General features: G+C 42.0%; 1 protein-coding gene across 22 annotated transcripts in view; it reads left to right on the top strand.

The window, feature by feature from the left end:
* The first annotated feature begins 451 nt into the window (after positions 1-451).
* Positions 452-20,040, top strand: part of ZNF227 (zinc finger protein 227) — a 38,505-nt gene continuing 18,916 nt past the window's right edge. For 3 of the 22 annotated variants that reach the window (XR_012513824.1, XR_012513823.1, XR_012513822.1), the window contains exons 1-5: positions 454-2,560; positions 7,723-8,131; positions 8,751-8,793; positions 14,980-15,041; positions 19,506-19,632. Coding sequence is in view for 19 of the 22 variants with exons in the window: in XM_074386218.1 (XP_074242319.1) it covers positions 7,835-8,131; positions 8,751-8,793; positions 14,980-15,041; positions 19,506-19,632 (529 nt within the window). In the remaining 3 variants the exon portion in view is untranslated. Of the gene's footprint in view, positions 2,561-7,722; positions 8,302-8,624; positions 8,794-14,979; positions 15,042-19,505; positions 19,633-20,040 lie in introns of those variants that run through there. The other 19 variants (XM_074386220.1, XM_003944540.4, XM_074386216.1 and 16 more) reach the window with 18 other exon arrangements.

The following is a 20,040-nucleotide window of genomic DNA, read 5'->3' as shown; positions in this document are numbered from 1 at the left end:
CAAGGACTATTGCACATTGTCCAATATTATTTTAAAATTAGAGAAAGAATATGAGGCCTAGGATGACAGTCTCTTTCTCGAGTAGAATATTTTTATTTGTTTTTGTCAGGTACCTGCAAACACTAAGAGAAGAGGTTTACTATTTTCAGGTAAGAATGTGGTTTTGCCGGGCGCGGTGGCTCAAGCCTGTAATCCCAGCACTTTGGGAGGCCGAGGCGGGTGGATCACGAGGTCGAGAGATCGAGACCATCCTGGTCAACATGGTGAAACCCCGTCTCTACTAAAAGTGCAAAAAATTAGCTGGGCATGGTGCCATGTGCCTGTAATCCCAGCTACTCAGGAAGCTGAGGCAGGAGAATTGCCTGAGCCCAGGAGGAGGAGGTTGCGGTGAGCCGAGATTGCGCCATTGCACTCCAGCCTGGGTAACAAGAGCGAAACTCCGTCTCAAAAAAAAAAAAAAAAAAGAATGTGGTTTCAAGTTTGGCTTCAGACTCCTCCCGAAGACGATCTATTTGCCTTTTATCTTTACTCCTGTAGTGCAGCTCTTCGGGTTTTACTAGGTACCCTTCTCTTCCCGCACCCTGAATAACAACTTCTTCCTGGAGGCCCCTGAATAACAGAATCGGTAGTTACCACTAAGACAAGCACTAACACTCTAAAATTGCAAAACTTGTCTAAGATTCCCTCTAGCTTTCTAGGATACCCGGAAGCTGAGTTACTCGGAAGTATACCCGCTCCAAGGGGCGGAACTATGGTCGTTCCCCCGCCCCCGTTCTCCGGCATTCTGGGAAGTGTAGTCAGGGATCCGCATAGCCTGGGGCACTTCCGCTTTTGGAACGCCGTGCTAGGGAATTGTGGGAAGTGGTCCGTGATTTCTGATTAGTCGCTGGAAGGTTCTTTTCGCTGGAGGGCTCGAGGAGCTAGTGTTTGGATCCACAGGGACGCTCCAGCTGTTCTCAGCCTTGTCGGGGAGCAAGCGGGACCCTGGCCCTCGTCTGGAGGAGGACCCGAGAAGCTGTTGCCAGTTGAGAGGATGGAGTTGGGAGCAGTTTGTGTTCTTTCCTCTCGGCTGAGCCTCCGGTTTGAAGCGGTTCGTGCGTCCCGGGGTTGGGAGTGTCCTGAGTCGCTGGTCGCCTGGTTAGAGGATCTCCTGGCGTTCTGCAGCCAGCCTCTCCCACCTGCTTGCCAGCTCTGCCACTCACTAGTGTTATAACGTTTTGAGAATTAATCTTTCTCTGTCCCATTCTCGTCATTTCTGAAGTGGAGAGTCAGTAGGAGTCTCTCATACTTTTATGCGAATTATTCATTAAATGACCAGAATAGCCATATGCGGTAGGTACCATTATGTTCTATTTTAACAGAGAAAGAAACGAAGGTAATAGTCCTCTCTGTACAACGTAGAAAAGAAAGCTGTCTTATTGCTGAATAAGGACAACCACTGTTCAGTATTGTAGATAATCTGAAGAAAAATATTAAGAAATTCCACCCCATGTATACAGTCAAGCAATTTTAAACTCTTTATACCATTCTCGTGGGATTTCAGATACTGGAGAGACCCTTGAGGTTACGGAAAGAGTTTATTTCAGGTGTACACGGCCCAGCTGATTCCCTGACCGGGAACAAAATGGCTGAGCCCTTAACAAAGGCAGGGCTTGACCTTTTTTTTTTTTTTTTTTGCGACGTAGTCTCACTCTGTCCCCACGGCTGGAGGGCAGTGGTGCAATCTCGGCTAACTGCAACCTCTGCCTCCCAGGTTCAAGCAGTTCTTTGCCTCAGCCTACCGAGTAACTGAGATTACAGGCTCCCGCCACCATGCCCAGCTAAGTTTTTTGCATTTTTATTAGAGACAGGGTTTCACCATCTTGGCCAGGTTGGTCTTGAACTATTGACCTCGTGATCCACCTGTCTCGGCCTCCCAAAGTTCTGGGATTACAGGCGTGAGCCACCGCGCCTGGCCTGTTTGAATTCTTATACATGAAGTACACAGTGGCACTAAAACAAGTTTGCAGGTGTAGAACAAAGGCAATTCATTACATAATGATAGGCACCTAACTTAGGTTTACATATGACTGTTGCTATTCGACCCAGATGTTTGCTATCTGTAGAGCTCAAGGATTTTAGCACAGGCCTTATCTATTGCCTTCTGCTACAGTGCGCAGAAGGCTGGAATCCTGCCTGATTGGGAATTTCTTATGACCTTCATTGTGTTACAGAAACTTAAAGTTATCAGCTATAGAGAACAAGAATACAGGAATTTATGAACTACTTACAAAGCAGGATACAATCCCACAAGAGGGGGAAGGAGTCAGGGAAGTTTGCTTATAAAAGAAAACTTTAATTTCTGCCTTTCTTTCCTGCATTTTTATTTGTATTAGTTTTTCTGTAGCAGGACACGCCGCAGACAAAACCTCTTGGACACCAGGTTTGTGAAGGAAATGGCTTTTTATTCAGCTGGGAGTCTCGGCAGACTCACATCTCAAGAACTGAGCTCCCTGGCTGGAAAATCCTGGCCTCTTTGAAAGACTTAGAGGCTACGTGTGAGAGGATCGTGATCGATGAGGTAAGCAAGGGGTATGTGGCAGGTGGGGGTCTAAGCGTGACTAAGCAAGAACAATGCCTTCTGGGGAAGATTCCTCCATACCATGCCTGTGATCTATGGATAGTATAGGAACTAGGGTGAGGGTTTGATCTTTAACCTCTAGGTTCAGCTAGTGGCACCGGTTTTGTCTGCTTCACTGGCCTTGTGCCTTCTGCAACTTTTACTTTTCCTCTTGAAATGCGATGTGGAAGGCTGAGGGGAAGTGATCTTAGAAGCTTAAGAGGAAGGGGTCTCCCTCCTCACCTCCTCTTCAATTGTACTTTTGACCACTATTTACATCAGTTCTCAATATTAATCATCTTTCAATAAGAAGACTTCGTCTTATCATTTACTGCAAATTCTTTCATAAATTTATTTTATTTTATTTTTTTTGAGACGAAGTTTCACTCTTGTTACCCAGGCTGGAGTGCAATGGCGCGATCTCGGCCCACCGCAACCTCTGCCTCCTGGGTTCAAGCAATTCTCCTGCCTCAGCCTCCTGAGTAGCTGGGACTACAGGCGCGCGCCACCATGCCCAGCTAATTTTTGTATTTTTAGTAGAGATGGGGTTTCACCATGTTGACCAGGATGGTCTCGATCTCTTGACCTCATGATCCACCCGCCTCGGCCTCCCAAAGTGCTGGGATTATAGGCGTGAGCCACCCCACCCAGCCCTCATAAATTTATTCTAATTTACTCAAGAATCCAGTCTAAGTTAACTTAACTTTATCCAAAGTAATAAGAAAACTTTTCTTACCTCATCTTCTAGCCGATTTACAGCTCAAAGGCACCTTTGTTAAACTCTTACAATTACAGAGGGACAGTGCAATTATTTTCTCAGATGTTTACATTCAAAAGGGACAAATCTCAGAAATTTCAAACATACTTCTAGCTTGTAAGCCTGGCTAGAGGTTTATATTAGCATCTAATGAGGTTTATATGCATATCAAAAGGCTAGAGAAAGGATTCAGAAGCGCTGTTTCTTAGGGAAATGCTCTCAGGAAAAGAAGAGGGAAGACCTAAGACTTAAAATTAGTAAGAGGCAGAACTGCCATTAGAACCCAAGGAGTTGGAGCCTCAAGTCTGTCTACATAATCTCCATGCTGTAAGTTTTTCTTACAGCCATAGGAAATAATCATGTATATGGTTTGTGGAAATCTTTATCTATTATGTTTGGAAGGTGATTTGCGGCTTTAGAGTCTACATTCTCCTTATTAGAAGTAATGCGTGACCATTATAGAGAGATTAGAAAATACAGAATTATATAAAAGGAAATGAAAGTTACCAGTATTAACTGCTGAATATTTAAACAATTAGCTGCATGTGGTGGTGCATACCAGTAGTCCCAGCTACTTGGGAGGCTGAGGTGGGAGGATTGGTTGAGCTTAGGAGTTTGAAGTTGGTGGTGAACTATAACCGTGGCACTGCACTACAGCCTGGGTGACAATGAGACCTCGTTCCTTAAAATAACCCATAATCTCAGGATTTAGAGATAACCACTGCTAACATTTTTAATGCATTTATGCATTGGTGCCATGCCACGCCTGGTATTTCTCTAATTTTTCTCATAGAAATTCCCAAACATGGCCGGGCGCGGTGGCTCAAGCCTGTAATCCCAGCACTTTGGGAGGCTGAGGCGGGTGGATCACGAGGTCAAGAGGTCGAGACCATCCTGGTCAACATGGTGAAACCCCGTCTCTACCAAAAATACAAAAATTAGCTGGGCATGGTGGTGCGTGCCTGTAATCCCAGCTACTCAGGAGGCTGAGGCAGGAGAATTGCCTGAACCCAGGAGGCGGAGGTTGCGGTGAGCCGAGATTGCGCCATTGCACTCCAGCCTGGGTAACAAAAGTGAAACAACATCTCAAAAAAAAAAAAAAAAAAAAGAAATTCCCAAACATACACATAGAGAAAATAGTGTAATGAAATAGTGTAGAGGGTCTGTTTGTTTTTAACTCTTGTAAACATTTGCCTATCTTATTGCATCTATTACTCTTCTCCCACATATGTATTTGGTGGGAAGAGGAGGAATCTGACTAAAATCAAAACCAAATCCTAGCAGAAGTCAGTAGAAATTAAAAGTAGTTAACATAAAATAATTATGAATTAAGAGCAAAGGAAAGCAAGTTACCAGTGTTTTCTTTCTTGGCAACTAGGAAGAAGGTAGTTATGTGAGAAATCAAAGGGAGAGGGAAACACTGAGATTTGGAAAGGAATAGTTATGAATGTGGCTTCTTTATTTGGAATTTTTTACTTAGAGTCTTTTAGATCTGATCTGTTTCTCCCTTAGGCTGCATCTTACGTTGTTGCAGGGAATACGTCCCATTCTTTACCATGTGCTTAGTATCCAGCACAAGACTGACAGGGATTCAGTGCTTGTGGTTTGTGGAACTGCCCAGTATCCTGAAACAGAAACCTGCAGCTTGGTTAGATTGTATTCAGAATTCTCAAAGTGGATTTAGGAAAAAATAAAAGGAAATAATGTCAATATTAGTGATCCTTTATCTTGCTTTTGGTGGGATGCATTTGCATATTCTTCTAGCTTTTTTTTCACAGTAATCAAAAGTTGATGTGTGGTTTTTATTTTTATTTTTATTTTTTTATTTTTTTTGAGACGGAGTTTCGCCCTTGTTACCCAGGCTGGAGTGCAATGGCGCGATCTCGGCTCACCGCAACCTCTGCCTCCTGGGGTCAGGCAGTTCTCCTGCCTCAGCCTCCTGAGTAGCTGGGATTACAGGCACGTGCCACCATGCCCAGCTAATTTTTTGCACTTTTAGTAGAGACGGGGTTTCACCATGTTGACCAGGATGGTCTCGATCTCTTGACCTCGTGATCCACCCGCCTCGGCCTCCCAAAGTGCTGGGATTACAGGCTTGAGCCACCGCGCCCAGCCTGATGTGTGGTTATTAATAATACTTTAATGTCCAAAGCAAATTTTTGTAGAAACCTTCTATCCAGCTGTGCGTGGTGGCTCATGCCTATAATCCCGGCACTTTGGGATGCCGAGGTGGGTGGATCATGAGGTCAATAGATCAAGACCATCCTGGCCTACTCGGTGAAACCCCATCTCTACTAAAAATATAAAAATTAGCCAAGTGTGGTGGCACGCACCTGTGGTCCCAGCTATTCGGGAGGCTGAGGCGGAAGAATCACTTGAACCCAGGAAGTGGAGTTTGCAATGAGCCGAGATTGCACCACTGCACTCCAGCCTGGTGACAGAGCAAGACTCCATCTCAAAAAAAAAAAAAAAAAAAAAAAAGAAAAAGAAACCTTCCATCCATAAATCGTGTCCTGTGTTTATCATCTGAGGTTAACATTTGATAACTTTTTATAGGGTGGTCATGAATCAGGCAGAATTTCCAGTGCTTTATGTGTATTCATTTGTACCTCCTATCAACCCTATTATAGTCTCCATTTAACAAGTGAAGAAAAAAGGGACAGAATAAATGGAAGCACTAGTATTTTACTAGGCAGCTTTATACTAAGTCTGTAATCTTGGCTACTACACACTACTTTTTTTTTTTTTTTTTTTTGGAGACGGAGTTTCGCTCTTGTTACTCAGGCTGGAGTGCAATGGCGCGATCTCGGCTCACCGCAACCTCCGCCTCCTGGGTTCAGGCAATTCTCCTGCCTCAGCCTCCTGAGTAGCTGGGATTATAGGCACGCACCACCATGCCCAGCTAATTTTTTGTATTTTTAGTAGAGACGGGGTTTCACCATGTTGACCAGGTTGGTCTTGATCTCTCGACCTCGTGATCCACCTGCCTCGGCCTCCCAAAGTGCTGGGATTACAGGCTTGAGCCACCGCGCCCGGCCTACACACTACTTTTATTTGTCTACAAGGCAAGAACCCATAGTAAGTCTTACTAGAGCAGAGAATATTTAAGCTATGGATGAAGACTATCACGTAGGAGTGAAAAGAGTAGCAGTTTATGACAGAAGGGACAGCAGATACGAAGAATTAGAGGCTTTGTGTAGGAGTACAGGGAATCCATTATGACTGGACATGTAGAGTGGAAAGTGGATTTGAAGAGAGAAACACTATCTGGAAGATGTATCTGTGACTTCTTAAAGCATTTCAGCCTTCTCTTAAGGGCATTGGATAGATATGCAGGTGAAAATAATCAAATTTCCATCTTATACTTAACCTCTCTCTGGCTCTAGATCCCAAACGGTAAACTAGAGGACATTACATTATTTGTCTTTAAAAAGTTGTGAAAATGATCTGGGCACGGTGGCTCACGCCTGTAATCCTAGCTTTTTGGGAGGCCAGGACGAGTGGATCACCTGAGATCAGGAATTCAAGACTAGCCTGGCCAACATGGTGAAACTGTCTCTACTAAAAATACAAAAAATTAGCTGGGTGTGGTGGTGGTGGTGCTTATAATCCCAACTACTCAGGAGACTGAGGCAGGAGAATTACTTGAACCCGGGGCGGGGGACAAAGGTTGCAGTGAGCCGAGATGGTGCCACTTCACTGCAGCCTGGGCAGAAGAGCCAAACTCCATCTTACAACTCTTAACAACAAAAGTTGTGAAAATGTAGTGAGGGTCCCAGAGTCTGAAGAGTTTGGACTAGTTCCTGGCACATACTTGGTGCTTTGTACCAGGCAGTTGTATATAACAGAATAAAGAATACATATTTAGTAACTGAGAACTGCAAACGTACTGTAGTGGATATGTGGATATTTTTAGGTATTGCTCTCCTCTTTCAACCCTCAATTCTCTGAAACATCAATTCCATCATACATCATACATTTAAGCAAATAAAAATCATGGTTTAAACACTTAAGTAATAAACTTGTTCATCTTTCAAATTCAGAAACTCCTTGAGGAATTACAGTGGCCCTAGTTGCTTTGAGGAGTTGATCATACGATATGCCAAAGCTTGTTTTCTCTGTCTAGCTATCCTCAGCAGGCAAGTTGTTCTGAATTACATAACTGTGCTGTTAACAAAAGTGGAAGTCCACAATATATTCTGCCTTCATTGCATTTTTTGGTTGCTCTTTCGTTCTTTTTATATCTAGAGTATTTTTCCTATTAGTTGACCTTGTTAAATGTAAAAAAAGGCTTTCCTCTGCCTTTTTTTTTTTTTTTTTTTGGAAGTGGTAGGTGTCTCTTAAAATCTTTTTTTTTTTCCTTTAGGGCTGCAATTCTTCACAAATTTGCTGGTTTGTTGTTGTTGTTGTTAATGAGAAAAACCTAAATTCCACTGACATCAGAGAACTGCTTCAACCGGGCAAAACGGCAAGAAGCCATGAAGGGGATTCTGGATGTTGTAGTCCAGGAGAGCCAAGAATTTGGAGATTGTTTTGTCACACTCTCGGTAACCCTCTCGCTCGCTCGCTTTTTTTCTTTTTTAAGCGCGAAGAGGGCGCCACCTGCAAGGTTCTTCCTCCTGGGAGTTCTGGGAAACGTATTCCAGAACTCTCTCCGGAAACAGTTGGGCCGCAGGAGCGCAAGGCTTCTGGGAAGGGTAGTTAAGGAGCTCCGGGCAGGCAGAGCCACTTCCGCCCCGGAAAGCGAGGCCGCCACCATCTTTTGGGTCCGGGAGGTGAGTCAACATTACAGCCCCAGGGCCCTTTTGAAGCTCTCCAGCCTGCGCGTGGCGCTCCCCAGCCATCAGTCTTAGGATGGAGATGTCGCGGCCGCGGGCGGAGGCCGAGAGGCCAAGGGCGGAAGTTTGCTCTCATCCCGCGCTTGGTGAGCTGCGCCGCTACTTCTGTAAGTGTAATACACAGCGGGTTACCTATTATCCGCGCTTGTGTTTCATTATCTGTAAAGTAGTAATAAAGGTAGTTACTGGGTAGGGTTGTAATTAGTCTTAAACGAGATAATACGGGTCAAACCTTAGAACGGTAGTGGCACCTGATACCTGGTTGGGTTCTGTTGATAAACTGATTCTCTCACAAGCGCCCTTTTTACTGGAAGCTCCAGTGAAGAGAGAAGAAAGGTCAGGGCTTTATGCCATGGCCCTTCTGTCGCATCCTTCAGGAGACCGAGGTCTTCCGGAACTTTTACTGATTTTTTTTTTTTTTTTTTTTTAGGAAGGATTGAGTCATCAGGCTCCTGTGCATGGGAATGTTTACTGTCGTTCATAAGGGATAGAGATTCCATCGTGCTAACTCACGGCATCTTTTTTTTTTTTTTCCACCGCCTCCGAATTTGCAAAGAGGAGGAGGGAGGGACTTCTTTGCTTCTTCCAGCGTAGCCCAGGTACCTGCTCTTGAACACACTTTGTTGTTCCATTGTCTGTCCTTTGAGCTAATCAAGTTTACTTCACTCAGTAAGTTACTACTGAAAAATAATGAAATATTTGTTGAATAAATGTGAAAGTAGGTAGGAAAAATATTTGGAAATGAGTATTACAAATACCACTTTGATTTTAAGGCATTCGTCTGTGGACCATAGATATTGATGAAGTAGGTCGTGTTATTATGAGTGAATTAAACAGAGCTTATTTTATGAAATACTTTCCCAAGTTGTTCAGCTGATTGTAAGAAGTGGATTGGGATTGAACCTAAGCAGTTCTTTTCAGTGTCTGTGATCTTTTTTGTTGGTTTGTTTTGTTTGTTTTTGTTTAGTTTCGTGGTTTTCTGTTCTTTGTTCAGAGTCTGTGATCTTAATCTCAATGATATAGTTACTTTCAGTTATCTTAAATAGTAATCCGTTTAGGTACAGGTGAGTCATTGGAAATCAGCCTTGGGAATGTAGGTGTGGATTTTATTGTGGATGATCTCAAAAACTGCACTGATTAATTTTGAATTTTTTAGAAAAATCCTGCAACATCTCACTTAATTTCATTCCATGTCAAAATATGTCATATTCTGGTTATAGAAGTAATGAATGCTTAGTATAGAGGTGCACTATCCAAACCAGTAGCTATAAGCCACGTGTACCTTAGGAGCACTTGAGATGTGGCTAGTCTAAATTGAGATGTGCTGTAAGTGTTAAATACACAGTGGGTTTCAAAGACTTTGTTCAAAAAATATAAGATGGCTCGATAATTTTTTGCATTGTATGTCAAAATGATAATATTTTGGATATACTGGCTTATATTGTTAAAATTCATTTCACGTATTTTTGTTTTTTGCCTTTTTTATATGTCACTGCTGGAAAATTTAAAATTATGTCTGTGACTCAGTATATTTCTATTGGACAGTGATGTTATATTCAGATAACAAAAAATTACTTATAATAAAAGTGCTAACACGTTAATGTATTTCTCTTTAGTATTTGCTATGGATGTTTCTCAAAATAGGTTTGGTATTCTGTGTAGTTTTTTTCTTAATATATTACGAAAAATTTCAAGTATGTTCAACTATCTAAAGGGTGGTGCAGGCCGGGCGCGGTGGCTCAAGCCTGTAATCCCAGCACTTTGGGAGGCCAAGGCGGGTGGATCACGAGATCAAGAGATTGAGACCATCCTGGTCAACATGGTGAAACCCTGTCTCTACTAAAAATACAAAACATTAGCTGGGCATGGTGGCACATGCCTGTAATCCCAGCTACTCAGGAGACTGAGACAGGAGAATTACCTGAACTCAGGAGGTGGAGGTTGCAGTGAGCCGAGATCGTGCCATTGCACTCCAGCCTGGGTAACAAGAGTGAAACTCCGTTTCAAAAAAAAAAAAAAAGGGTGGTGCAGTGAATCCCATGTAACCAACACTTAGATTCAACATTTGCTCCAGATGATCTCTTCCTCCCACCCCACCTTTTTTTATTTTATTATTATTACTTTTTGAGACTGAGTCTCACTCTGTTGCCCAGGCTGGAGTGCAGTGGTGTGATCTTGGCTCACTGCAACCTCCACCTCCTGAGTTCAAGCAATTCTCCTCTCTCAGCCTCCTGAGTAGCTAGGATTACAGGCATGCACCACCATACTCAGCTAATTTTTTGTGTTTTAGTAGAGATGGGGTTTCGCCATGTTGGCCAGGCTGGTCTCGAACTCCTGACCTTGTGATCTGCCCACCTTGGCCTCCGAAAGTGCTTGGATTACAGGCGTGGGCCACCTCGAATGGCCTTTTGTATTTTAAACTAGAGTGCCTTTAAAGCAGGGGTCTCCAACCCCTGGGAAGCAGATATGGTACAAGTCTGTGGCTTTTTAGTAACCTGGCAGCACAGAAGGAGGTGATTGGAGTGGTACCACCTGAGCTCTCCTCCTGTCAGATCAGCAAGGGCATTAGATTCTCATAGGAGGGGCTGCACATGCAAGGGATCTAGGTTGTGTGCTCCTTGTGAAAATGTAACTAATGGCTTGTAATCTGAGGTGGAACTGTTTCATTCCCAAACCATCTCCCTTGCCCCCATGCATGGAAAAATTGTCTTCCACGAAACCGGTTGCTGGTGCCAAAAAGGCTGCTGACTGTTGTTTTAAAACATATAGCAGACATCAGGTCAGTTTTTAAAAATATTCTACCATGACCTCTGAAACTGAAGCTTTATTTTGCCATTTGCTCAGTACAGTATATCTTTTTTTGTTCGTTTTCTTTCAAACCTTTTTGTCATTATGTGTTCGTTGGAATACACACACACACACACACACACACACACACACACACACGTATATTTTTAGTGCAGTCTGGGATAATTTGCTTGTTCTGTGTGTATATTTTGTTCTCCTTTCTTGTCTTTAAAGTTTTGTTCAGTTTATTTCCTTTTATTTGTGCTTAACTGGTCTGGAGTTTATATGGTTTTGTGTCTTTTTTTTTATTACTATAAGTTCTGAGGTACATGTGCAGATCATTCAGGATTGTTACATAGGTATTCACATGCCATGGTGGTTTGCTGCCTCCATCCCCCCATTACCTACATTAGGTATTTCTCCTGTTATCACTCTCCAATACCCCTACTCCTGATATCCCTCCCTTAGTCCCCTCATCCCCCCAACAAGCCCCAGTGTGTGATGTTTCCCTCCCTGTATCCATGTGTTCTCATTGTTCAACACCCACTTATGAGTGAGAGAACATGAGGTGTTTGGTTTTCTGTTCTTGTGTCAGTTTGCTGAGAATGATGGTTTCCAGATTCGTCTATGTCCCTGCAAAGGACATAAACTTACCCTTTTTTATGGCTGCATAGTATTCCATGCTGTATATTTGTCATATTTTCTTTATCCAGTCTTTCATTGATGGGCATTTGGACTGGTTCCAAGTCTTTGCTATTATAAACAATGCCACAGTGAACATACCTGTGCATGTGTCTTTATAACAGAATGATTTATAATCCTTTGGGTATATACCATTTGACCCAGTAATGGGATTGCTAGGTCAAATGGTATTTCTATTTCTACATCCTTGAGGAATCGCCATACTGTCTTCTACAATGGTTGAACTAATTTACACTCCCACTAACAGTGTAAAAGCATTTCTGTTTCTCCACATCCTCTCCAGCATCTGTTGTCTCCAGATTTTTTTAATGATTGCCATTCTAGCTGGCATGATATGGTATCTCATGTGGTTTTGATTTGCATTTCTCTAATGAACAGTGATGATGAGCATATTTTTTCATATGTTTTTTGGCTGCATAAATGTCTTTTGAAAAGTGTCTGTTTATATCCTTTGCCCACTTTTTGATGGAGTTGTTTTTTTTCTTGTAAATTTAAGTTACTTGTAGATTCTGGATATTAGCCCTGTGTCAGATGGGTAACTTGCAAAATTTTTTCTCATATTTTTTAACTTTACAAAATATTCTCTTGACAAATACTAAATCTAATCAGCCTGTGTTCTTATTCTGAAGAATAATGAGACTAAAAAAGATTTAAAAGAAGATGGGGCCAGGTGTAATGGCTCACACCTGTCATCCCAGCACTTTGGGAGGCTGAGACGGGTGGATCACCTGAGGTCAAGACTTTGAGAGCAGCCTGGCCAGACTGGTGAAACCCTGTATCTACTAAAAATACAAAAATTAGCTGGGCATGGTCACACACAGCTGTAATCCAGACTACTCGGGAGGCTGAGGCAGGAGAATCACTTGAATGTGGGAGGTGGAGGTTGCATTGAGCTGAGATTGCACCATTGTACTCCAGCCTAGTCAACAAGAATGAAAACTCTCAAAAAATATATATATCTTTTTTTTTTTTAATATAGACTAGGTTGTTATAGGTCTACTTTTTATTATAACCACCCTCAAAATTTGTCATTATAGTTCTTTGGCTTTTCTTAAGCAAATATTATTATATTACCAATATAGTTACAAATGTTTTCTTACCATTGCTTCTTGCAGTCCATCTTTTTTTTTGAGACAGAGTTTCGCTCTTATTACCCAGGCTGGAGTGCAATGGCGCAATCTCGGCTCACCGCAACCTCCACCTCCTGGGTTCAGGGAATTCTCCTGCCTAAGCCTCCTGAGTAGGTGGGATTACAGGCACGAGCCACTATGCCCAGCTAATTTTTTGTATTTTTAGTAGAGACGGGGTTTCACCGTGTTGACCAGGATGGTCTCGATTTCCGGACCTCGTGATCCACCCGCCTCAGCCTCCCAAAGTGCTGGTATTACAGGCTTGAGCCACCGCGCCCGGCTTTGCAGTCCATCTTTTAGGGTTCACATGGTTATAAATCTTCTTCATTTTTGTTCAGCTAAAATACTGTTTCTTTTTCATGTAAATAATCATTTTGAACATAAACTTCATGGTTGACAGTTTCTTTATTTTGGAGGTAATAGTCATTTGTTTTAAGTTTCCATTCTGTTACTCTATTTCTCTCAATATAATTGTTATTTCTTTTAGGTCAAATATGTTTTCTTTCTAGGAGCTTTAAGGTTATCGTTGTTTTTAGTTTGTTATGTTTGCTTAGTCTTTTGCATTCCTGAGTTTTACTGTGATTTATTTTGGAGTACGTTTATTTATACTGTTAAGAACTTCTGTGTGTGAACTTGTATCTTTTATTAATTGTGTGAAATTCTCAGCAATTGTATCTTGAAATTAAGACCTCTCAGTCATTCCCTCCATCCTGCATTCTCTTTTCACATTCCTGTTAGACAAATATAGAAGCCTCTCAATTTATCTTTCATGTTTCTTGATTTTTCATTTGTGTCTTTATCTTTCTTCTTGCTCTATGTTTTTCTTTATCTTTGTGCACATAAAAGGGATTTACCAATGATTCTTTCTAGGCTTTATGAAGTAAATTGACCTGAAATGATATGTTTTAGAGAACTGATACCATTGTCAGTAAAATATTACTAGCTGGGCAACAAACTACTAAGAAGAAACTTTAAGACAGAATTCAGCTTTTCAGAAATTAAAGGTTACTTTCATAGGAGAGCAGTATTGGCAAGGGAAGTGTACAATGCAAAATATCATCTGCCTTTTTTTTTTTTTTCGAGACAGAGTCTCACTCTGTCGTCCAGGTCGGAGTGTATTGGCACAATCTTGGTTCACTGCAACTTCCACCCAGGTTCAAGCAATTCTCATGTCTCAGCCTCCTAAGTAGCTGGGATTACAGACACGCACCACCACGACTGGCTAATTTTTTTTTTTTCTGGAGACGGAGTTTCGCTCTTGTTACCCAGGCTAGAGTGCAATGGCGCGATCTCGGCTTACCGCAACCTCCGCTTCCCGGGTTCAGGCAATTCTCCTGCCTCAGCCTCCTGAGTAGCTCGGATTATAGGCATGTGCCACCATGTCCAGCTACTTTTTTGTGTTTTTAGTAGAGACGGGGTTTCACCATGTTGAACAGGATGGTCTCGATCTCTTGACCTCGTGATCCACCCGCCTCGGCCTCCCAAAGTGCTGGGATTACAGGCTTGAGCCACCACACCCGGCTAATTTTTATTATTTTTAGTAAAGATGAGGTTTCCTCATGTTGGCCAGGCTGGTCTCAAACTTCTGACCTCATGTGATCTGCCCTCCTTGGCCTCCCAAACTGCTGGAATTACAAGCCTGAGCCACCGTGTCCGGCCTCTTACGCTTTTTAGTAACTATAAGAGAAAGGGACTCCTGGTTCTTAGAACTCTCCATCTACTTATTTAATCCTTGGAACAACCCTATGAGGGAGGTACAATTTATGATTCTTACTGTATCCTCATTTTACACATGACAGAAGTGAGGCATAGAGAGGGGTTTTTAGTTACCCCCAAGGTTACACAGATGGTAAATATCATTTCTAGGAATTAAACCCAGATACTTGACTTTAGAGGCCTCATGTGTTATTATACTGCCTCTTGTTTCTTACCATCTCTGCTACCAGAAATTCTTGTAGCAGGGATGCTGCATTTGTGCAGATTGTTCACTGCCCAATGGCACTGTGTTGTCAGGCCTTTGACTAGCTAGAATACAGTCCATATTTTGCTTACCAAGCTTTGTGTGGCTGTACTTGTCTTAATGTGGGGCTATTTCTGTAATTTCCTCATAAGTCCACATGGGCTAACAACAGGCTTGTGTCTCATGGCTTCTTTGGTCTTTCCCAGTTATGCTATCTCAGGACTATGATTTTCCCCAGAAGGAGCAGGAGAAAATGACCAAGTTTCAGGTAAGTTAAGTATTCCTTACTGTCTTTTAAGATGTGATTTATTTCTCGCAGATTAGAGATTTATTTTTCCTCTTTCTTGGAAAGGTTAGTGAAAAACAGATCTTCAGGGCATGCTGTATGCTAAGATGTGTGTGTTTTGTTTGTTTTAGTTTATCACCTTTAGTATTTTACAAAACAGTCTTTGAAGAGGTAGCATGGGGAGATATGACAGATACAGGTGAGGGGAAGGAAGGCAGCAAACCACACTGCCATGTGTGTACCTATGCAAAAATCTTGCATGTTCTTCACATGTACCCCCAAACCTAAAATGCAATTAAAAAAAAAACAACAAAAAAAACCAGTCTTTGAAAAAATAAGAGAAGCTTTAATCAAAAATAATCTATGCTACTTTCCTGCTCATAAACTAGCTTTTTTCATTTTCCCATACTCTTTTGCATACACATTTTGCAATACTTGAGTAGATGAAATTTTTTTTTTTTTTTTTTTTTTTTGAGATGGAGTTTTGCTCTTGTTACCCAAGCTGGAGTGCAATGGCGTGATCTCGGCTCACCGCAACCTCCGCCTCCTGGGTTCAGGCAATTCTCCTGCCTCAGCCTCCTGAGTAGCTGGGATTACAGGCACGCACCACCATGCCCAGCTAATTTTTTTGGTATTTTTAGTAGAGACGGGGTTTCACCATGTTGACCAGGATTGTCTCGATCTCTTGACCTCATGATCCACCCGCCTCGGCCTCCCAAAGTGCTGGGATTACAGGCTTGAGCCACCGCGCCCGGCCTGATGAAATTTTCAATTGTGCATTCTCCACTTAATTGCATCATCTGCATTGTGATTACATCATATGCCATTGAATTGCAGTGCCCTTAAAAAACAACAACAAAAAGTATTCATTATTCAGCCTTTCAGAAATTCTAAGAATTTTACTACTTTAAATGCAGTGACTTTTTTTCCTACATATAAAAACAATTTCTTTAAAAGCATTTTTGAAGGAATTCAATATTATTTATCCCTAAAGTTTTAGGAGCTCTGCGTTGAAGAGGTTCGTGTCTCAGTTTCATGTTGGTTCCCTCAGGTGTTTTGTAAACAGCATATCTAAAGAATGACATGGTGTAATATTATTAAATGTTTTCACAGAAGAAGAGCTATATATTTTTTCCTGTTTATGTTTTTATCACTCATCTGTTTTATTTCTTGGATGAATTTATTTCATCAAAGTAACATGTATATAGTTTAAGGTCTAGTAGTACTTAGATGTCTTGCCAATGCTTTCCATCTGTCATTGCAGTTTGTCAAATGTGAGGATGGAGATGATTTGTCTGCATTTTAAATATGAGGAAACAGGTTATGGGAACATTTTACAACTGCCCTAAATTTTCCAGGTAGCTTACTCATTGGACACTGAAGCTTTCAACTCTTAGGAATATCTGACATTCTATATTCATGTAAAGGTAGATAGAACAAAAGAGTTTTCCATTCAGAGACATGAGTGCATATCATAGAAGTACCTGATGTTACTTTTTTTTTTTTTTTTTGAGACAGAGTTTCATTCTTGTCTCCCAGGCCAGAGCCAGAGGGCAGTGGCACAGTCTCAGCTTACTGCAACTTCTGCCTCCCAGGTTCAGGCGATTGTCCTGCCTCAGCTTCCTGAGTAGCTGTGATTACAGGCATGCACCACCGTGCCTGGCTAATTCTGTATTTTTATTAGAGATGGGGTTCCACCACATTGGCCAGGCTGGTCTTGATCTCCTGACCTCAGGTGATTCACCCACCTCAGCCTCTCTAAGTGCTGGGATTACAGGCATGAACCACTGCACCTGGCCCTGATGTTACCTTTTGGAGGACAGACCCCAACAATGCCTCTCATTCAGTTTCCATCTCAGCGCCTATCTCTTCTATAGTTTTGTCTCTTAGTCATTCCATGAAGGTAGATGCTCAAGCACAGTTTTTATATAAGTGTTTTAAATTTCCCTATAGCAAAAGCTATCAGGCATGATAGTAAAGACAGTAGCAAACTGGTGGGATATACTTAAACATTAGGTAAAGGTCTTAATAGGTTAAATTCCTGTTAAGATTAGTAATGTAGAGAAAATCTCAACTGGAATATGAGCAAAAGAAATCAATAGGAGTGTCATTAAGGAAAGAAATAAATTTATGGAAAAAATGATCTTCACTAATAATTTTAATGTGTGAAAATGTTAATAAAAGAGCTTTCTATCTATGTATTTGGTTTTACTTATATTGTCAATGACTTTTTTAGAAAAAGGAACTGAGTCCTGTTTAGCCAGGGTCTAGAGATTCAGGAATGCTTGTACTGTTGCATAAAAAGTGAACTGGGAAAACCTTTGGAGAGAAAAATCTGCAATTATACTTTCAATTTTTTTTTTTTTGAGACGGTGTTTTGCTCTTTTGCCCAGGCTGTAGTGCAATGGCATGATCTCAGCTCTCTGCAACCTCCACCTCCTAGATTCAAGTGATTCTCCTGCCTTAGCCTCCCAAGTAGCTGGGATTACAGGTGCCCATCACTGCGTCTGGCTAATTTTTGTATTTTTAGTAGAGATGGGGTTTCACCATGTTGGCCAGGCTGGTTTTGAACTCTTTTTTTTTTTTTGAGATGGAGTTTCACTCTTGTTACCCAGGCTGGAGTGCAATGGCACGATCTCGGTTCACCACAACCTCCACCTCCTGGGTTCAGGCAATTCTCCTGCCTCAGCCTCCTGAGTAGCTGGGATTACAGGCACACGCCACCATGCCCAGCTAATTTTTTTTGTATTTTAGTAGAGACGGGGTTTCACCATATTGACCAGAATGGTCTTGATCTCTTGACCTCGTGATCCACCTGCCTTGGCCTCCCAAAGTGCTGGGATTACAGGCTTGAGCCACCACACCCAGCCGATTTTGAACTCTTGACCTTAGGTGATCTGCCTGCCTTGACCTCCCAAAGTGCTGGGATTACAGGCATGAGCCACTGCGCCTGGCTAAAAATTTTAAAAGTAAATATTCTGTGACTTTGCAGTTGGTACTTCTTGGCCATGGTCTCTGTAAAAGGATCTTTGCAGTATTGGTTATAAGTAAAACTCTGTAATTAATTGTACATTATTTGGATTGGTTAAAGATAAATCATCAGTTCCAAGGAATACTATTGTATGTAATCACAAAATGGGACAAAACAGATCATAAAGGTATTAGTTGTTCCAATTTATTGAGCACGTATGGTGTCCCAGGTATTTCTAAGTGCTTTACATATCTTCACTCATCTAATCCTTTCAAACTCTTTATGATTGATTTATTTTAATTTAAAAAATTTATTTAAGACAGTGTCTCACCCTGTCTGGAGTGTGGTGGTGCCATCTCGGCTCACTGCAACCTCCGCTTCCCGGTTATAAGTGATTTCTCCTGCCTCAGCCTCCTGAGTAGCTGGGATTACAGAAACACATCACCAAGCCTGGCTAATTTTTTTGTATTTTTAGTGGAGATGGGGTTTCAGCATGTTGGCCAGGTTGGTCTCAAACTCCTAGCCTCAAGTGAGGCCTCCAAAAGTCTTGGCATTACAGGTGTGAGCCACTTTACCTAGCCTGAAAATTTATTTATTTTAAAAAATTGAGACAGGGTCTCACTCTGTTGCCCAGGCTGAAATGCAGTGGCACAATCATGGCTCACTGTAGCCTCAAACTCCTGGGCTGAAGCAGTTCTTCTGTGTCAGGCTCATACAACTTATGATTTAGATACCATGATAAAGAAGAAATTGAGATAGTGAGAGATTAAGGAATTTGCCCAAGGTCCTATAATAAGTAAAAGGCAAAACCTTGAAATTTGAACGTGGCCAGACTCCAGAGCCAGTGCTCTTTAAGCAGCTGTGCATCCTGTAGTAGGTGGATAAAAGGACGTGTGCCTTGAAAGCACAGGATGAACTACATACCTGTCTTCAGGGTTGCTGAAGGCCTGTGAACTTTGCAAACATTAAAAACGATGATAGGGCCAGGTGTGGTAGTTCAGGCCTGTTCCCAGCACTTTGGGACTCTGTGGCCAGTGGATCACTGGAGGTCAGGTGTTTGAGACCAGCCTGGCCAACATGGTGAAACCCCGTCTCTACTAAAAAAAAATACAAAAGTCAGCTGGGTTTGGTGGTGGGCGCTTGTAATCCTAGCTACTTAGGAGACTAAGGCAGGAGAATCTCTGAACCCAGGAGATAGAGGCTGCACTGAGCAGAGATTGTGCCACTGCACTCCAGCATGGGTGACAGAGTAAGACTCCATCTCAAAAAAGAAGAAAACAGAAAAACAGTGATAAAGTCCAGGCTTTGTAGGGGCGGGGGTAGGAGACAGTGAGAGAAACTGTCAGAACTGAAAATTGACTGAGATCTCTTAGAATCTCTAACAATTTTTTTTGTGGTGCTTTTGCCTTCTTGAAGCCACCCTTCTTCCATTGCAGGTTGGTTATAAGATTGAGGTTATGTGTTTGATGTTGTAGGAGGCTGTGACATTCAAGGATGTGGCTGTGGTCTTCTCCAGCGAGGAACTGCGACTGCTGGATCTTACACAGAGGAAGCTGTACCAAGATGTCATGGTGGAGAACTTCAAGAACCTGGTTGCAGTGGGTGAGGACAGGCGCTCTCTGACCCTGAACCTGAACTCCCTTGAGAATCTTTGTGCTTGAAGAGGTGTTCAAGGGTTTGGACCTTTTAAAAATGATTCCTTGTTCTTGAAGACAAAAGGTTTTCTAATTCCTGGGACAACAGCATAGGTTTTTCTAGTCTTTCTGCTCAGGCAAAATTCTGTCCTTTTAAATTGCTGGTTCTCAACCACTGGTGATTTTGTCCCTAGAAGATATTTGGCATTGTCTGGAAATGGTTGTCACACCTGATGGAGGGGTGCTATTGGCATCTTGTGGGTAGTAGTCAGGAATTCTGCTAAATCTCATATATATATATATATATATATATATATATATATATATATATATGAATGAACTAGGCCACAACCTAAATTTCTTATTATAGTTAATG

Source organism: Saimiri boliviensis, chromosome 14 (genome assembly GCF_048565385.1).
Source record: "Saimiri boliviensis isolate mSaiBol1 chromosome 14, mSaiBol1.pri, whole genome shotgun sequence".
Taxonomy (NCBI): Eukaryota; Metazoa; Chordata; class Mammalia; order Primates; family Cebidae; genus Saimiri; species Saimiri boliviensis.
This window is presented reverse-complemented; position numbering and strand designations above follow the sequence as displayed.